Source organism: Danio rerio, chromosome 7, assembly GCF_049306965.1.
Source record: "Danio rerio strain Tuebingen ecotype United States chromosome 7, GRCz12tu, whole genome shotgun sequence".
In the NCBI taxonomy this organism is placed as follows: Eukaryota; Metazoa; Chordata; class Actinopteri; order Cypriniformes; family Danionidae; genus Danio; species Danio rerio.
In genome coordinates this window covers 72,449,359-72,470,108 of record NC_133182.1, presented here as the reverse complement: position 1 = coordinate 72,470,108, position 20,750 = coordinate 72,449,359, and the positions used below count along the sequence as shown (strand labels likewise).

At 35.1% G+C, this 20,750-nt stretch overlaps 1 protein-coding gene across 4 annotated transcripts in view; it reads right to left on the bottom strand.

Annotated features, from left to right (window-relative positions):
• The window catches only part of sbf2 (SET binding factor 2), a 288,988-nt gene that overhangs the window by 139,986 nt on the left and 128,252 nt on the right, over positions 1 to 20,750 (bottom strand). For all 4 annotated transcript variants that reach the window (XR_012382813.1, XM_009303601.4, XM_009303602.4 and 1 more), the window contains exons 11-16: positions 20,383 to 20,496; positions 14,660 to 14,788; positions 12,750 to 12,848; positions 9,646 to 9,850; positions 8,270 to 8,379; positions 1,574 to 1,723 (exon numbers count right to left, since the gene is read on the bottom strand). Coding sequence is in view for 3 of the 4 variants with exons in the window: in XM_009303601.4 (XP_009301876.1) it covers positions 1,574 to 1,723; positions 8,270 to 8,379; positions 9,646 to 9,850; positions 12,750 to 12,848; positions 14,660 to 14,788; positions 20,383 to 20,496 (807 nt within the window). In the remaining variant the exon portion in view is untranslated. The remainder of the gene's footprint in view (positions 1 to 1,573; positions 1,724 to 8,269; positions 8,380 to 9,645; positions 9,851 to 12,749; positions 12,849 to 14,659; positions 14,789 to 20,382; positions 20,497 to 20,750) is intronic.

The window sequence follows — 20,750 nt, the reverse complement described above, 5'->3', positions numbered from 1 at the left end:
CTCCAGATCAATAAAGCACCTTTAGGATGTGGTGGAACGAGAGATTCACATCATTGTGCTTACAATCATTTCAAACAAAAATTTACTAGAACAAACAAACATTGAAGAATACATTCAGTACTTTTTTTTAAAATCTTCGTTAATGCTATTTAACAAATAATATAGTCATTTATTGTTCACTCATTGTGCATTAACACTCATAGTGCAACTAATGTTAATAAGCAGAGGCGGATTTAACCAATAAGCTTGGTAAACAGCTTAGGGCCTAAAAGTATAAATTAAAAATACCTAAAAGCATAAATTATACCTAAAATATATATACATATAAACTTGTTTTCTATCATATTTTGTAGGGTAAGGCTCAAACTAATGCAATTTTTACACATAGTAATATTTTATTTATATTTCAAACAAGATTTAATTATTATAATAATGTAATGCAATGAAAAGTGATTATGTTATAAATTATATTAAGTGATAATATTATAAAACAAATTATTATTATTACATCTGCACAAATTTGTCCACCACCCCAAATCATCGAACAGTCCAGCAGTCAAATTTCCACAAAAAAATATATTTAAAATTTTTTATATTTTAAATGATTTTGCTTAAAATTAATTTACTACTAAAAGTATATATATATATATTTATTTATTTAATTTATTTTTAGTTGTAAATTAATTTTAAGAAAAATATTAATTTATTCATTCATTCATTTTCTTGTCGGCTTAGTCCCTTTATTAATCCGGGGTCGCCACAGCGGAATGAACCGCCAACTTATCCAGCAAGTTTTTACGCAGCGGATGCCCTTCCAGCCGCAACCCATCTCTGGGAAACATACACACACACACACACAACGGAAAATTTAACCTACCCAATTCACCTGTACTTCATGTCTTTAGACTGTGGGGGAAACCGGAGCACCCGGAGGAAACCCACGCGAACGCAGGGAGAACATGCAAACTCCACACAGAAATGTCAACTGAACCGAGGATCGAACCAGCGACCTTCTTGCTGTGAGGCGAACGTGCTACCCACTGCGCCACTGCGTCGCCAATAATCATTTAAAATGTTTAAATGTTTGATGATTTGGTAAGAAAAAAATGTAAAAAAGAAGATTAAGTGGTTTAAAAAACAGCTAAACAAATAAATTAAACAAAAGAACAGTAAAAAGGGTGCATTTTAGGACTGTTGGGCCCTATGGCTGGAATTGCTTAGGCCCACAAATCACTAAATCCACCCCTTCTACTAAAAAACTACAACTTTTTTGATATTGCATTGTTGAACTATGATTAACAAATGCAGCACAAGTATTTATTCATTCGTAATTCATGTTAGTAAATACATGAACTATAATTAACTAACTGAACTTTGTTGTAGAGTGAGACCGAAAAAGAAACATATTTAAAGAATTGCAATGCTAATGAACTCCACTACTGGAGATGCTGGAAAAAAGCTAAGCTCAGTGTTGCTGTAATCTGAATATTCTGAACACTCTGTCAGGTTTAATACATGATTAACTGCCCTGGAGTGTTTTCTTTGATAATAAACTGGTAATATAGATGCCCACCTGTAGAGCGCAGTTCATCATGCGGACAATATGATCAAACTGCTGGTGGTCCAGAATGGCGCGGTTCTGCTGCACATGATGGCTTAGCTCTTCGGTCAGACACTGGCGTGCGGCCTTGCCTTTCAGGGCCCGGAGAGCTGCGGGAAGCGTCTGCAGAAAAAAAAAAAAGCAGAGTCAAAGCATTACTAAAACATATCCAGTGTTGTCACATATAGCTGAGTTTGTCCAGCTCAAGTGGTGTTCAAAACCCACCCAAATGCACAAAAAAAACCCCACCCAAAATATTAAATGAATATATTACTAAATTTTAATTGACATAGTTACTTTAATTGTCATATTTTTTGTTAAACAGCAACCAACACCAACAGTCAGAGAAGCACAATAATGAAATTACAACATAACCGGATCACATCGAAACACTGTGCCGCTCTCACCCTCACACTGCACGTATTATTGTTTTGAGTATATTACACTACCTATTAGAGTCTGCTTTACTTTCAAAATGGGGTATACGTTCGTCCCATTTGGCATATTAAATTCTATTGAACATAGTTAGGTGCTGCTTGTCAATCAGACAACGCTACTATGTTTGTTCATGCTCTTGCTAAAAATAAAATGTTAAAAGTGTCATGATAAACTGCTGTGAGTTTAACTGCAGATGCTGCGTGATGTGGGTGCACATAAATATAAGTGGACTCTGTTGGATTTGTCCAGTGAGTCAAATTTTTATGCAACTTTTCTTCACCGAAACCCTATGTAACGGTATGTGTACGATTTTTTATTTAATTAATAAAATTTGTTTTTTCTGTTTTAGGACAACAGTTTCTCCAATTTATCCAAAAATGCCATGTAAGGTGTAAAGAAATCATTGTTTTTGAAACTAATGAAGAAAGCAGAAGTCAATGATTCATTTAGCCTGACATGTTTACTGCTCCAGAATATTATAAATGCATTTTAAAATAAAATATATTGAGTCCAAAGGGGAAATAGCGTTTGTTTTTTACACAGATATTTAAAAAGATCTTATTTTAAAGCAGTAATCACAATACAGTGAAACTGTGATATTTTGATCCACGGTTATCATACCGTCAGAATCTTATACCGGCCCATAACAACATCCTATAGAACACATTTAGTCAAATGACACAATAGTCTTGAATTATGGATGGTTATTCGATTGGTTACGTCACCTATTGTTTATATTGTTTACTATGTTACTTACATGTGAAAATAGCATTTTGTAGTAAAAAAGCAAGATGATGTCATCGATTACACTGTTTTACAAATAAAATGAGACCACAAACTGTATAAAATGTCAATAAAAAGACAAATTTTCTTTCTCATTGTTTCATAATGTATAACTTTATATATATTTTTAGCATAAAATATTCTAAATGGACGTTCTTAATGTTTGTTTGTAGCTTACGGGGGTTTAGAAGTGTTACTATTTTAAGTTATAATTATAATAAGTCATAATTACTAGCCCTATTTTTATTCATTCATTAATTTTCTTGTCGGCTTAGTTCCTTTATTAATCCGGGGTCGCCACAGTGGAATGAACCGCCAACTTATCCAGCAAGTTTTTACGCAGCTGATGCCCTTCCAGCCGCAACCCATCTCTGGGAAATATCCACACACATTCACACACACACACTCATACACTATGGACAATTTAGCCTACCCAATTCACCTGTACCTCATGTCTTTGGACTGTGGGGAAAACCGGAGCACCCGGAGGAAACCCACGCGAAGGCAACGAGAACATGCAAACTCCACACAGAAACGCCAACTAAGCTGAGGTTCGAACCAGCGACCCAGCGACCTTCATGCTGTGAGGCGACAACACTACCTACTGCGCCACTGCCTCGCCTCCTATTTTTATTTAATAATTAAATATTTCCTAAACAAGGTGTAACAGAGCAAGGAATTTTTCACAGTATTTTCTATAATATTTTTTTAAGCTTACTTGTTTTATTTCGGCTAAATTAAAAGCATTTTCATTTTTTTAAGGTCATTTTCAGGTCAATATTATTCAGAACAAACCACTATGACGTATTATGACGTGCCTAATTACCCTAATTAAGTCTTTAAATGTCACTTTAGGATGAATACTAGTATCTTGAAAAATATCTAGTCAAATATTATGTGCTGTCATCATGACAATAATAAAAGAAATGAGTTATTAGAAATGAGTTATTAAAACTATTATGCTTAGAAAATATCTTCCTTCCATTAAATAGTAATTGGGGAATAAAATATACAGGGGGGGCTAATGATTCTGACTAATGCCTTTAAGTTGGGTGCTTGCTAACAGGTTAAGTGCTCACCGTTGCAGACTTGTATACATGCGTGCAAAAATGGTTCCAGCTAAATCCAACCAGTTGACCTCTGACCCATAGTTAAAATTCCAGAGCAGTTGTTATTGATGAGATTTTGCGTCTAGACAGAGTTTGTGGCCTGTGCGTAGGTTTAGCAGAGGTTGCATGGAGGTGATGTCTTTACTGGCTCCGAGAAGCTGTTAAGCTCCAGGCACAACCTTTTTTTACAACTGTAAAGGGACGCAGGTTTGCATTGTATAACTGAGATTTTAAACTCAACGAGTGCAGGTAGCCGGCTATACCATTCCAATGCTAACACACACTGGAGATGGCAGGCTCCAAATATCCATTGTCAGCGGTGTAGGAATTCTTCATTGACGATCAGAGAGCTCAACGTTTTGGGTAATGCTACTTTATTTTGTGTAATACATGCTCATTTATGTATTTATTTTAATTTCGTCTAATTTATTAATAAAACGCAAGTTTCCCGATCTAATCATGTTAATATGAATTGAACCTGCTCCCGACCAGGTTTGTGCTACCAGAACTGTTGCTATGACAACAACTCTCGGATCAGTTTTGAAGAACGAAACGATCCTGGATCGTGTCAAATCGTCGATAACCAGATCCAGCTAACTGAGTAATCCACATACGAAGAACGGACCCCTGATAAAAACTTTTTTTTGTGTTTACCTTATGATAAAAGTTGTTGCACGTCTGCCGGTTCCCACTTTTGAATGAGCAAGTTTTAGCTAGTTTATTAAGGTAGCGTTCAGTAAAAACAAAAACCCAACAACAACAACAAAAAAAAATCGACACAGAGAAACATAAAACACGCTGCCATCTAGCGTTTTGAAAGTGTTATTGCAGAGCAACACAAACATACTATAACTATGCACAAGGCAAGAAGTATAAATCAGCCTTAAAAGGCTTTGCAGCCTCACTTTGCAGCCACATCTGATCTCTGGTCAAGTTGGACAGTGTACCCATTCTTGAGCTTTACTTTGCACTACATTGACGATGATTGGAAGCTGCACCAGCGATGCCTTGAGACGGCATATATTTCATTTTTTCATTCATTTTCTTGTCGGCTTAGTCCCTTTATTAATTCGGGGTCGCAAACTTATCCAGCAAGTTTTTACGTAGCGGATGCCCTTCCAGCCGCAACCCATCTCTGGGAATCATCCACACACACATTCACACACATACACTACGGACAATTTAGCCTACCCAATTCACCTGTACTGCATGTCTTTGGACTGTGGGGGAAACCGGAGCACCCGGAGGAAACCCACGCGAAGGCAGGGAGAACATGCAAACTCCACACAGAAACGCTGACTGAGCCGAGGTTCGAACCAGCGACCTTCTATGCCACTGCCTCGCCGGCATATATTTCATTACATTAAAATTATTATTAAGTTATTGGTTTACAGAAGGGGCAAGAAATCCACTGTTTAAAATATTTTTGGCTGAATATACAAGAGTCATTTCATTTAGAAGAGATACTGCTTATTTTATAGTTTTAATATGAAAAACATTTTTAAAAATCCTTTATATTGTTTTCAAAAGTGCAAGTTATTTAATTTAAGATAAAAGTGACTGTTTTACGCAATGTGTGTTTTAATTTCAGTTGTTCTACACTGATGTTCAATAAATAGATAGTAGATATAGTGTGTTTCCTTCAATGGTTTTAAAATCAAGTAATGCATCCTACATTCAAACAACTCTCACTTGTAATATGTAGGCATACCTGCATTTACTGTACAAAAGCTGTCAGTGAACTATGAGGGCAAAAAAATAAAATAAGTAGAATAATCATTCATTAATCATGATCAAGTTAAAATGTTCAATTAATCGAGATTTAGATTTTAGGCCAAATCACCCTACGTTTAAACATAATAAAGATCCATATTTTAAAGCAGGGGTGCCCAAACTCCGTCCTAGAGGGTCGGTGACCAGCAGATTTTAGCTTTAACATTAATTAAACACATCTAAACCAGCTAATAAATCTCTACACTGCAAAAAATGCTTTTCTTACTTAGATTTTTTTTGTCTTGTTTCTAGTCCAAATATCAACAAATTTTTAAATCAAGAAGCATTTTCTAGACAATCAAAACATACTGTCTTGTTTTAAGAAATAATATGCCAAAATGGGGTGAGCAAAATAATCACAAATCGAAAAACAAGATTATTTTGCTTACCCCATTTGTAGATTATTTTGCTTGATTTGAGGAAAAACTCACTTTATTTTGGCATATTTTTTCTTAAAACAAGACAATATGTTTTGCTTGTCTAGAAAATGCTTCTTGATTTAAGAATTTGTAGATATTTGGACTAGAAACAAGACAAAAAATCTAAGCAAGAAAAGCATTTTTTGAAGTGTATATAAGGTAGGCATGCTAGAAACCTCCAGGCAGGTGTGTTGAGGCAAGTTGGAGCTAAAATCTGCAGGACACCGGCCCTCCAGGACCGTGTTTGCGCACCCCTGTTTTAAAGACACGGCACAGAACCATTGAATTGAATTCAGTGCATGTTGTCCAGTCTATTATCTAGACGAGGGGTTGCCAACCCTGTTCCTGGAGAGCCACCTTCCAGCAGATTTCAGTTGCAACCAACATCAAACACACCTGCCTGTTATTATCACGTGGTGTTCAGGTTTCCTAATTAATTGGTTCAGGTGTGTTTGATATGGGTAGCACATAGATATATACATAAGATGTCGCCTACCCTGTTGTTGTCTATTGGAAGGAATGCTTCAATAGAGCTGCCATTTTGGTACAGGGTAGCGCTCCTTTGAAATGAATTCGGGTCCAAGGTACAGTGGAGGACTGTGGCCATCCAAACCCAGAGATAGACACATATACACATATATTTATGATCGTGAGGTTTCTGGATGTTAGTACGCATTTTTTTTTTTTAATTACGAAAATTATAATTTTACATCACTTTTCTACATTTATGGATCAGTGACCGCACGGGCATTCCTGACAAAAAGCTTGTGTTTGTGTGTACAGAAATGTACTATCCACCCTCCCTGTTAAATTTAATCTAATCATGTCCTGAAACACACCTCCTCTCCTGCTTTCACTTCTCATACTGACGAAAGGGGGCGACTCGTTTGTGAATGAATCTCCGTTATGAACGACTCTTTCACTAACGTTAGCTGACAATAATACAAGTTTCTGGCAGCGCAGCATCTCGTTGTCATATTTCTTTTGCATTGTTTGCTGATTTTATTCAACAAAACTAGCATAAGCTGAGTGTTTAGTGCGAGTTGGAGCTAATTTGCCTTATGGTAAATGCAGTAAGTGACTGTTATCATCAATAACGTTACCTGATTACCACAAAAGTTCAGAACATACAAAAAAGTAAAAAACTTAAAATTACCTATGAAATGTTCTGCCTTTGTGCTTTGTTTTCTTTGTTTGCTCGTTACTACACCCGTAGACAGCGCTAAAGTCCCGCATCTTCACGTAATAACACTGTCTTGACTAGTGCGGTTGAATGAAGTTTGTCCTGGGAGCACTGTACCAATGTGGCGGCGCTATTGACGTATGCTCAGGGTCCCTATGCGATATCTAGTGCATATATCTATGTGGGTAGCAACTGAAATCTGCTGGAAGGTGGCTCTCCAGGAACAGGGTTGGCCACCCCTGATGTAGACAAGTAAAACTTACTGTACTGTCTTGTTTTAAGAAAAAAATCATAAAAATTAAGTGAGTTTTTCTTTAAAACAAGCAAAAGAATCTGTCAATGGGGTGAGCAAAATAATCGTATGTCAAAAGGAAACAAAAGATGATATTGCTTACCCCATTGGCAGATTATTTGACTTGTTTTAGGAAAAACTCACCTAATTTTGACATTGTTTCCTAAAACAAGTGAATATTTCTTGCTTTTCTGGAAAATTAATCTTGATTTAGGAATTTTTAGATATTTGAACTAGAAACAAGACAAAAAAAAACACATTTTACTCATACTTTTACTCTACATGCCCTCCATGTTTTGGCAAGCAATGATACTGTTACTTGAATAGGATTTTATTTTCGTCCTCTTTCCACCACACTGCTGGTCAGGAAATATCAGGTAATTTGCACAAAGTTATTTAGCCTAAAAAAATGTTAAGATGCCTTAGCTTAGACAAACACTAGTCACGGTTAATGTTAGAATAATATTAGCATTAGCGATAAGCGCAGGGAAATTAGAAGAATATGTGAGACTGTTTGTTCACCCCTTTCCTCCTACGTCTGTACGACTTGCAGCTGGAGAGCTTTGCTTATCGTGCTGTGAATGCCATCGCTAATGCCGGCTAATCTGCATGCTGTCTTTTTTTTCCCCAGATGTGCAAGTTTAATCTTCATCACAGGAATTATTGCATCACCTTTTCGGTCTCCAGAGTCTTGTTGTCGAAGATGAAGCCGATGCACGTCCGGACCACCTCTAGTCTACGGGCGCTGTTGAAAACCGAGCTGGCCTTGCCCATGATAGATACTGCAAGAAAAGATAAGAAATGAAAACTTATTAAAGAAGCTTAGTGGCTTTTTTAACTGTGCTTTTAAGCAGAGAGCCTATAAAGCTTTTAACCATGATAAGCACAAAAAAAAAAGTTTGTCCTTCCTAAAAATGCGCTTCCTGTTTTTTTTTAATTTAATTCTCAGATAACGGGCTCTATTTTGACAGTCCATGCGCAGAGCGCAATACGCAGGGCGCAAATGCTTTCAGGGCGTGTCAGAACGCAGTTTTGCTAATTTAAGGACGGGAAAATCTGTTTTGCGCCATGGCACATGTTCTAAAAGGGTTGAGCTTATTTTCTTAATGAGTTATAGGTGTGTTTTGAGAATAAACCAATTAGAGTCTCATCTCCCATTCCCTTTAAGAGCCAGCTGCGTCGCGAAAAGCGCATTTGCTATTTACAGGACGTAAATTAAGTCTAAGTGGAAAAACTGAGCATTTCCCTAGCAAACAGTAAACAGTTGACAGTTTTTTTAAAAGAAAACTGTTAAACAGAGCATCTACTGCGTGAGAATGAGAGATAATGGATCTACTTTCACTTTCGCTCTTGGATAGGGAAACCTTTACGCACAGACATCAATTAGCCTATAAATAATTAATTTTGTTTGTTAAGCGCAAATATTTGTTTCAAAACTATTTCTAAATTCAGTTCTAATTTCAAGCAAACGAATAAATGAACAAAATAACGAAGTGTGTGAGTTATATCCTAAAACACATGCTGTGCCCCATATGGTCTAAAACCTGCAGGTGGGCAAATCTAAGCTTGTTTTTAATAAAACAAATATAAATATGGATATAATAAATAATACTGCTAATAATAATAACATTAAACTAAAGCAAATTGTTATGAATGAACTGAAAAAGCCTCCCGAGATGAAGAAGACATAAAGCAGTGGTTTTTCATATTTATGTAGGCTAGAAAATAATGTTTTTTGTAATATTTTAATCCTTTATATTTATATCCTATATCTATTCTTATTATATCCTATATATATCCTTAATATTTAAATAAATGCATTGGCTATTTAAAACTGTTTTTTTATATTCTAAATGCAGATTTTGTCATTGTTTTGTACCGCACTAGCTTACAGATATTGTTAGGGATAAAATAATTATACAAACATCTAAAAAAAACATTATTTTATTTTCACTGATCCTTTAAAAGAGACAGAAGCACAGGAGTTATAAACCTTAAAATATACACAAATACACCGTATTTAGGGCCTTGTTATATAATTTACTCACCCACAGGGGGTCCGGCGGGCACCACACATTTCTTCTCAGGACGGGTACTAACGGGGGCACTGTGCTGCTTGGCCAGGCCCTCCTGAATCAACTCCTCCACCCGTTCCTCCTCCAACATGGGAAACGGCACCACATGCACCCGGAGGTGAGAGCCCTCAGTGGGACGGGGTACTTTTTGAAAGGCCATGTGAGGGTTTGGGTTCTCCTATAGGATGCACGAAAGTACAAGAGTCTAAATTTAAGCTTTTGTGATATTTTCAAGGTGAGTTACTTATTGTTTTTCCACGTAATATTTGGTAAAAAATGTGTTAACACTTTATTTTGATGATCCATTTGAGTATTAGTAGACTGTCAGCTTAATATCTGCTGATACTGCTCCTTTAACAGACATTTAACTGACTATAAGAACTTTGCAATTACATCTTAACATACACTAAATCTAACCCCAACCCTAACCCCAACCTAACAGTCTACTTATAATCTAATGAGAATTAGTTGGCATGTAGATGCAATGTAACTTAAATTCAACTAACGGACCATCAAAATATAGAGCGACCAAGAATTCACATTAGTATTGCTGTTGAACCATTAATCATCATTGAATCCAACTTAAAATAAGGGTTTCTATTAACATAATACATGCATGAGTGCTGTATATTTATTATGCATACCGACACACACATACATAAAATACACAAAAATAATAAAAACAAAAAAACACTTTAGTTTAGGTCACAATGCAGTGTATTAACAAACCATTAATTAGCACTATTAGCTTAATAAACTACGAATGAGCTATTTATTAATAGTTAATAAGGTAGAAGTTGTGGTTAGGTTTTGGGTAGATCATACTTTATAACATCTAATGAACAGTTAATATCTTAATAATATGTAGTCAACAAGCCAGTAGTTAATATTTACATTGTATGTGTGTGTGTGCGGACTGTGCAAATGTATTATGTATACATATTAAATACATAAATGGAGGCATATATTTGAGAAAATCCTTATATATATATATATATATATATATATATATATATATATATATATATATATATATATATATATATATATATATATATATATATATATATATATATATGATACAAATTGGATATAAATTAAAATATCTATGTTACAAAATTGTTTAGTATAGTTTTGTTTAGTAGTTTAGTATGTGTGTGTGTGTGTGCGTGTGTGTGTGTCACATATTCATAATAAATACTGTATATACAGTTGACACTAGAAGTTTACATACACTCTAAAAAAGGAACACAACCATTTATGAAATTGTCTGAAGGTAAATCATACTAAACTATTTTAGTTCCGTTAGGATTACCTAAATCATTTACATTTGCTAAATGAAGGAATAATGAGAGATTTTTTTTCTTTGAGAATGTTGTATTATTTCTAGACAGTCAAAAGTTTACATACGTTTCCTTGGTATTTTTTCAGCTTTGCTTTTAAACTGTATAACTTTGGTCAAATGTTTTGGGTTTCCTTCCACAAGCTTCTCACAATACTTTGAAGGAATTTTGGCTCATTCCGCCTGACAGAATTGGTGTAACCGAGTCAGATTTGTTGGCTGTCTTGCTCGCTCTAGCTTTTTCAACTCTGCCCACAAATTTTCTATAGGATTGAGATCAGGGCTTTGTGATGGCCACTCCCAAACATTCACTCCGTTGTCCTTAAAGCACATTTGAACTAATTTGGCAGTATGCTTAGGGTCATGGTCTGTTTGGAAGACTCATTTGTGGCCAAGTTTTAATTTCCTGTCTGATGTCCTAAGATGTTGCTTCAGTATTTCTTCATAATGTTCTTTCTTCTTGATGCCATCTATGCTGTTAGGTGGACCAGTCACTCCTGCAGCAAAACAGCCCCACAACATGATTCTGCCACTCTCATTTTTCACAGTTGGGATGGTGTTCCCAGGTTTGTAAGCTTTCCTTTTTGTCCTCCTAATGTAACTTTGGTCATTATGACCAAACAGTTCAATCTTAGTTCCACAGGACGTCTTCAAAAACATTTCCCAGTGTAATTTAGCAAATTGTAATCTGGCTTTTTTTTTTTGTTGATTCTGGCATGTTGATTTTCCCATGTTATAACACAAGGAAACAGTGTGTTTGAGGTTTTCCTTAAATACTATTCTACAGTTGTGCCTCCGATTAACTCAAATGTTGTCAATTAGCCAATCAGAAACTTCCAAAACCTTGACACCATCATCTGAGCTTTTTCAGAGGCATAATAATCTTATTGTATGTAAACTTGACTTTCAAAAAAATCTCTCATTAATCTGCTATTAAGCATAACAGAAACAAATTTGATAATCCTAACTTACCTAAAAGAGAAAAAGTTTAGTCACATTAAAAATCTGACATTTTAAAAATGGTTATGTGCCTTTTTATACAGTGTGTGTAAACTTCAGGGTTCAACTGTATAATACACACACACCAACACGCACGCATGCACACATGCACGCACACACACACACACACACACACACTCACTCACTCACACACACTCACACGCTCAAACTATGTTAAAAGAATCTATTATGTTGTGTTGAATGTGTTGAATGCAATTAATCTTCGCCCAGCACTAATATTTATACAGAATAGGTATTACATGCAAAGATATTATACATAAATATTAGATCTGAGCATATTAACATGTTATTGTTGCATTAACGCAATTATGCAACTGATTTAACACAATTAATTAATGCCAACACTTATTTCAATGCAAGTTAACACAGATTTTATATTACTTTAAAAATCCACTGCTTGGCTCTGAACACACACAAAGAGGTCACAAGTGATTGAGTGCTGAACACTGGCGAGGAATAGACATCATCACAGACCTCAACCAATGAGAACATTTGGGGTGGGCTCATTTTCAATCTCCTTGATGCCCACATTATTAAATATGAGCACACTGTCTTTCGCTCCCATTGAAACAAATGAGCTGTTTTGACACTTTAGCTAGCAGCGGTGTTACAATAACACTTCTCGCATCAACAAGCTTATAAATGGTCAGTGGAGGCCAATGAAGTTCTCAAACACCTGACGGAAGGGACATGAGAATCAGCGTCATGTGCTTACGTTTTTGTAAAGCTGCTCGGACAGCTCCCTCAAGCGCTTCTGGAGTTTGACCAGGTTCTCGTCTTCATCCTTAAAGCAGTCGACGTCTAAGGCCACCAGCTACAGAACAGAAACAAAGCCATTTGATGAAGAAAGTGATGAATCTGTGGTAACACTGTGCACAAGAAATCAGACTTTCCACCTGTAATTGATTTAGCATTGCCCTGAACAATAGCTGGAATTTCGCTCAGCTCCACTGAGTCACGCATGTATTATCTTCCTCCTGTGGAATGATGTTACTTAGTAGGGGAGTAAATATTTGCTCTAACAATTATTCGATCCGATTACAGTTGTTTACTGGACCAGGCGATACAGTGCATGCTCACTAATTTCATTTAGATGTCGTCAGAATTTTTTAATAGCACAAATTATAAAATTCTTACACATACAGGTCAGAATTATTAGCCCCCCTTTGATTTTTTTTTTCTTTTTTAAATATTTTCCAAATAATGTTTAACAGAATAAGGAAATTTTCACAGTATGTCTGATAATATTTTTTCCTTCTGAAGAAAGTCTTATTTGCTTTATTTCGACTAGAAAAAAAGCAGTTTTTAACTTTTTAAACGCCATTTTAGGGAAAAAATTATTGCCCCTTTAAGCTTTGATAGTAATTTATCCTTTAATAGTGTACAAATAAAATAAACAGGGAGGCTAATAATTCTATCTTCAACTGTACGTTAGTTATTGCTTATTTTTATTTTTCAACCAATTCTTCTGCTTAATAACTTCAGCATGTTTGTGTCCTAATTTCATAGTGTGAAAATAATAGTAGTGCAAGACCGGTTTAGCTTCTTGTTTATTTATATTTTGGATCTTTAGAAAAGATTTACTGTTGAAAAACTTTCTTTTTTAAATGGTGTTGCATGATGTTTTTTGCATTTTTAAAGTATAATTTTATACAAATACTACCCTAATATATAGTTGAATATAGTTATAACAAGGAACATGGTAAATAAAAAAACTTAGTATAGCCGATTGAATAAAAAAGACAACAACAACAACAACAATCTAATTGAGTTATTAAAATAATCGCTAGTTGCAGGCCTAATGAATAATGCATTTTTTTCAATTGTCCTCCTTATGCTGAGTTTAGACTGCATGATTTTAGCCCTGATTTTGACTCGCCGATTTTGAGAAATCGCAGACAAATGCCTGAAATCACAGGCAAATCGGTGTTCGTGCACGTAAGTGACAACCACACAGTATGAACTATCAAAGACGCTAAATATCTGCTAAATATCTGGAGCTGTCGGCGATTCAAATCACGTCATGCGAAATAAGTTGTGACTGAAAATAACATCAGCGAACACTTACAGCCAATGAGAGAGCAGCATTCACTAGTGTGTGTATCTGCTGGCCAGCGGGAGGATGGAGGAGAAGTTAAAAGCGCTCATTTTTGGTTTATTTGGACCCAAAAATTGCAGGAAAACTAGAATAAATATGACAGCAGCATCCGTGTCGGTTTAACGTGCCATCTAAGCAATATCAAAACCAGTCGATAAAGAAAAAAAGTCAAGGAGAAATTGCTAATTCCCTTCAAAATTTCAAAAAAGCTAAAGGCTTCTTTCTTATTATGTAGTTAATAACAAAATACATACTACTGGACCTCGCGTTGTTTACAGTTCTATGTTATGTTTTCAGTTCTCACGTGTTTGGTTGTGAGATGTAGTTTGGACAAAGTTGTTGGCGATTCTCCTTTTGTTAAGTCATGCAGTGTGAAACCCCCTGTTGCCGATCCATCTTGCAGTGTAAACAAAGCAGCGATGAAATGCTAGCCCAGATAGTCATGCAGTGTGAAAACATCTGTGACACGACTACTTTGAAAATCATGCAGTCTGAGCTTGGCATTAGCTAATAAAGAAGCACTGCACCTCATCGAACAAATCGCAGGCCCTGTATGGAGGTCCCCGTTCAGACACGAATCCCGCGAAGGCCATGCCATCCAACACCTTGGTCAGGAAGTCGTTTTCTATTAGGCCCCGCTGGCCCAGGAAGGCAGCCTGGTGAGGGTGAAAAACAAAACAAAAGTTAGCGATCAAACTAAAATGCTTCAAATCAAGAAGTCGAGTTTGAGAGATTTAACACAAATCAACATCCAGAGGAAACAAAGTCAGAAGTCTATTGTTTCTAGATCAAATATGGTTGTGGCTGGAAGTTAACAAGAATTATTTACATTATTTATAAAATTATGTTATTAAATTACCCAATAAATTGTATTTTTAACGTAAGACTGGCCGATAAAATCTGTATCGATATATATTGACCTAACAAAATTGTCAATATTGATTAAAAAAAGATTCGGTATAAAGCGCTTTAGTTTTATTAAATTATGGCTGCTGAGCCGTGCCTGGGAAGCAATGCCAATAAGCTTAGGGTGTGTGTTTGTCATTTCAAATGGAGGTGCGCGGCTTGCATCTTCCATAACCACTTACAGAATATACAGATTATTTTGCTTGTCTTAAGGAAAAATTTGATTTGTTTTGACATTATTTTTAAAGACAAGACCATATGTTTTGCTTGTTTAGAAAATGCTTCATTTTTTTAGACATTTCAACAAGGAACAAGACAAAAACTCATGAAAAGCATGTTATTATTTTACAGTGGGGGTGTTCATTTGAATGAAACATTTATAAACCTGAATGTGATTTTGTACATGCTTATGACAACTGTCATTAAGTATCAGTGACTCAGTTATGTTATTTTAAAAGCAAAGATAACATTAAGATTTTTATAAGAACCCGACATAACCAAAAGAAAGCATTTTTTTGCAGTGTACACCACTTACAGATTATTTTGCTTGTTTTAAGGAAAAACACTTAATTTCAACTTAATATTTCACAAAACCTGTCAATTAATAAAAATCCTTAGGGGGCTAATAATGTTGTCCTTAAATTGTTTAAAAAAAAAAAAAAAAAAGACTTTTTCCAGAAGAAAAAATATTATATGAAATACTGTGAAAAATTTCTTGCTCTGTTAAACATAATTTGGGAAATATTTAAAAAAGAAAATCCACAAGAAGGCGAATAATTGTGACTTTAACTGTATATCAAATGAGATGGACATATGTGTGATTTAAACAGATCCCCCCACAGCATTAGCCAGTACTCAAAGAAAAATTTGCCAGGCATCATGTTTATGACAGATTTATGACAAACTATGATGTATTTGGTTATGTCAGGTTGTCATAAAAATCTCAATGTCACCTTTGCATTTAAAATGACACAACTGAGCAGTTGTCATTTATTGACAGCTGTCATAAGCATGTACAGAATCACATTCAGGTTTATGAATGTCTCATAACAGTCGTATGAACACCCCACTCCAAAAAAGAATGAAAAAAATGTTTTTCTTGGAGTTTTTGTCTTGTTTCTTGTCCAAATATCTAAAATGTATTCAATAAAGAAGCATTTTCTAGACAAGCAAAAAATATGGTCTTGTTTTCAGAAATAATATCAAAATAAAGTGAGTTTTTCCTTGAAATAAGCTAAATAATCTGACAACGGGGTAAGCAAAATAATCTTATTTCAAAGCGAAAACAAGATTATTTTTCTTACACCACTAACAGACTATTTTGCTTGTTTTAAGTAAAAACACTTAATTTTAACTTACTATTTCTGAAAACAACCTGTCAGTTAATAAAAATCCTTAGGAGGCTAATAATATTGACCTTAAAGTTGATAAAATCAGCTTTTATTCTATTCAAAACAAAACAAAAAAGACTTTCTCCAGAAGAAAAAATACTATATGAAATACTGTGAAAACTTTCTTGCTCTGTTAAACATCATTAGGGAAATATTTGAAAGAGAAAATCCACAAGAGAGCGAATAATTGTGACTTTAACTGTATATCAAATGAGATGGACATATGTGTGATTTAAACAGATCCCCCCACAGCATTAGCCAGTACTCAAAGAAAAATTTGCCAGGCATCATGTTTATGACAGATTTATGACAAACTATGATGTATTTGGTTATGTCAGGTTGTCATAAAAATCTCAATGTCACCTTTGCATTTAAAATGACACAACTGAGCAGTTGTCATTTATTGACAGCTGTCATAAGCATGTACAGAATCACATTCAGGTTTATGAATGTCTCATAACAGTCGTATGAACACCCCACTCCAAAAAAGAATGAAAAAAATGTTTTTCTTGGAGTTTTTGTCTTGTTTCTTGTCCAAATATCTAAAATGTATTCAATAAAGAAGCATTTTCTAGACAAGCAAAAAATATGGTCTTGTTTTCAGAAATAATATCAAAATAAAGTGAGTTTTTCCTTGAAATAAGCTAAATAATCTGACAATGGGGTAAGCAAAATAATCTTATTTCAAAGCGAAAACAAGATTATTTTTCTTACACCACTAACAGACTATTTTGCTTGTTTTAAGTAAAAACACTTAATTTTAACTTACTATTTCTGAAAACAACCTGTCAGTTAATAAAAATCCTTAGGAGGCTAATAATATTGACCTTAAAGTAAAAAAAAATTATAATAAAATCAGCTTTTATTCTATTCAAAACAAAACAAAAAAGACAATTTCCAGAAGAAAAAATATTTTATGAAATACTGTGAAAAATTTCTTGCTCTGTTAAACATCATTAGGGAAATATTTGAAAGAGAAAATCCACAAGAGGGCGAATAATTGTGACTTCGACTGTATATCAAATGAGATGGACATATGTGTGATTTAAACAGATCCCCTCACAGCATTAGCCAGTAAACGAAGGAGAATTTGGCAGGACAAGATGCTCACTTTTGGAGACGTGAAGCATTCCTGTGCTATAATCTCAGCCATGTGGGGTGCTTTTACGAGGGTCCTATTGAAACATTGCCATGGAGACACCGGCCGACACAAACAAAAACAGGTTGGGGGGTGAAATAACACTCGCGAATGCAAGTTTGATACTTTTCATATGGCTCACCGCGAGGACAATCGAGTGTTTTAAACAAAGCGACCGCGATATCATCGGCATGAGCGCTTACGCTAGCACTTCAAAGGCAAAAGACGTGGATGAGGAAAAGCTTGACGCTTATCTGCCGAGTTCATTGAGATTATTCCTTCATTCTCTGGCCGTCTCCCAAACCCGCAGTGTTTATGAAAAGGCAGGTGTTTGTACAAGTGCAGGCTGCCTTGAGTTAAGGTAAGATAAACAATGCTGTGTTTCAAAGCAGTCAGAGTAGCTTGTACTGTGCATAGAATGTGCAATAAGTCTATAACATGACAGGCCGTCAGGTTCAAATGTAAAAAATCAGGTGCATTCAAATAAATTATTAAAGTACAAATGAAATCACAACTAACCATGATGATTTTGCTAGCTCACATTTCTAGTTCTGTGATGAACAATTAATCTGTGAATGTCATTAAGAAAAAATAAAACATGCTTGCCCTTGTAATGTTTAACTGAAATCTGAAAAAGCACTTCCTGTTTGTTTTCAGTTAAACTTTCAGATTAAGTCTGTCCGAGGTTCTGGGCGTGGCTAACATTCTTAACCACGCCTCTCCAGCTGTCAGTTTTGATAACAAACAGAAATGGTGAGGAGGAGGTGTCTGTGGTTGTAATAACTCTTCTAAAGCCCTTTTCCAGATCTTTCTGAATGAAATGCCTACTTTACATCCAATCAGCTCGCAGTAGAAAAAAAACAAGCCACACCCACTGTTCTCTCATTTAATATTCTGTTTCTCTAGGAGCTGCATCAGAATAGAACAGAAAAATGGTCGCAGCTTCCGGTTCATGCGGACTTTAACTCATCGTCAATTTTTGAAAGCAAAATAAAATACATTTATTTAAATTTAAAGTAAACTCCTTTAAATATTCATGTAATACTCCTCATTAAATATTCATTACATGTCATTAAATATTAATCATTATAATATTTTAAAATTATTATTGACATTTTAATGAGAAATCTTTACTAATAAATTCATTTTCTTCCACTGAAAAAAAGTGATGAGAAAATGTTCATGACACAATTATAATGGCCTCATGTTTATGACAGAGTTATGACAAGATATGATGTATTTGGTTATGTCAGGTTGTCATAGACATCTCAAACAATGTCTCCTTTGTATTATAATAACATAACTGAGCGATTGACATTTAATGACATTTATTCATGGTTATTCCTGTTGCATAAACACCCCCACAGTAAAAAAATTGCTTTCCGTAGAGTTTTGTTTTGTTTCTAGTCCAAATATTTTAAAAAATTCTTACATCAAGAAGCATTTTGTAGACAAATATGTTTTTATTTTCAGAAATGTGTCGAAATTAAGTGAGTTTTTCCTTAAAATAAGCTAAATAATCAGTCAATGTGGTAAGCAAAATAATCTTATTTCAAAGTGAGAACAAGATTATTTTTCGTACACCACTTGCAGATTATTTGGCTTGAATTTGTCATTAAAATGTTATGAAATGTCATTAAATATTAATTATGATGGTATAAAATTATTATTGACATTTTAGCAAGGATTTTTTTCACCAATATACTTTTATTCCACAGAAAATAGTGATGAGAAAATATTCATGACACAATTATAATGGCCTCATGTTTATGACAGATTTATGACAAGTTATGATGTATTTGGTTATATCAAGCTGTCATAAAGATCTCAAACAATGTCACCTTTGCATTTAAAATAACACAACTGAGCAATTGACATCTAATAATAGAAGTGTTGTCACGATATTACATTTCGGTACCAATCGGTAACAGTACTGACATTTTAAAAATGTCCATTTCACGCTAACATTTGAGCGCGTTCTTAAACATCGCATTTTAAAGCCTCGTAGATTGCCTGGTCTGTATATGAACAGACATACGAGCGATCGGCTGATGAATCGACTGATCTTCGAAACGCTCCAGTTTCCCTGTATCTGTGGTTACACTCAGTAAACAGCGCTGAGTTTGGTGAACTGATGACCTTCATGGCCAATCACAGTCATTTCTGTTGAGTACGTGAACACAATGGCAAATCTGCGCCGTTTAAGAATGTGCTCAACAGAGCTCACGTGTTAGCGGGAAAAGGATGTTTTAAAAATTTCAGTAGTGACAGTTGCCGTAAGCATGTACAAAATCGCATACGTGATTATAAAGGTTTCATAGCAGTCGTATGAACACCCTCAAAGCAACAATGCTTTCTTAGTTTTGGTCTTGTTTCTAGACTAAACGTCTAGACAAGCAAAAATATGACCTTGATTTTTAGAAATATGTCAAAATTGAGCAAAAACTATATTTTTCTTATACCATTTGTTGATTATTTTACTTGTCTTAAGGAAAAACACACTTAATTTCGACTTATTATTTCTGAAAACAAGAGAATATTTTTGGCTTCTCAAGAAAATGCTCCTTGATTTAAGAATTGTTAGATATTTGGACAAGAAACAAGCCTAAAACCTTAAGTCAGAATAGTGTTTATGGCAGTGTTCTTTAAAGTAAACTGTAACAGCAAGAAGATCCTTCTCAAACAGTCATTCTGCAAGCATTTGAGACATGTTGCACAGATTTACTGGAGCAATCTGGCATGATAACAGTAATCACTGCTGCTCTGCGAATCAGCTTTAACATTCTAAAGTTGCAGATCATCAGCCTCTTCTCACCTTGTGAAAGTGAATCACGGGTTCGGAATGGATGCGAATGAGCTGCAGACAGGACCTGTAGCCCTGGAAGAGTTGTGCAAACAAGCGCAGGAAGACGGCCCTCACCTCCTTATCCTGTCCGAAACAAGAAAAGGCCAGAATAGAAGGGACTGAGAAGCATTCCAGATACACATATGAGGATGGAGTAAGTCAGACTGAGCATTTTCGTGCATCTCAAAATAACCTGCGAACGTGATGGGAGTTCAAACTCCTTTAATGAACAGATATGTCAGACACCCCCAAGACTCAATATAGGAGACTCCCCGAGTGTTCAGACACACATTCCACTGACAGTAAGATTGTAAAAGTAAAAAAAATAAGAGACCTTC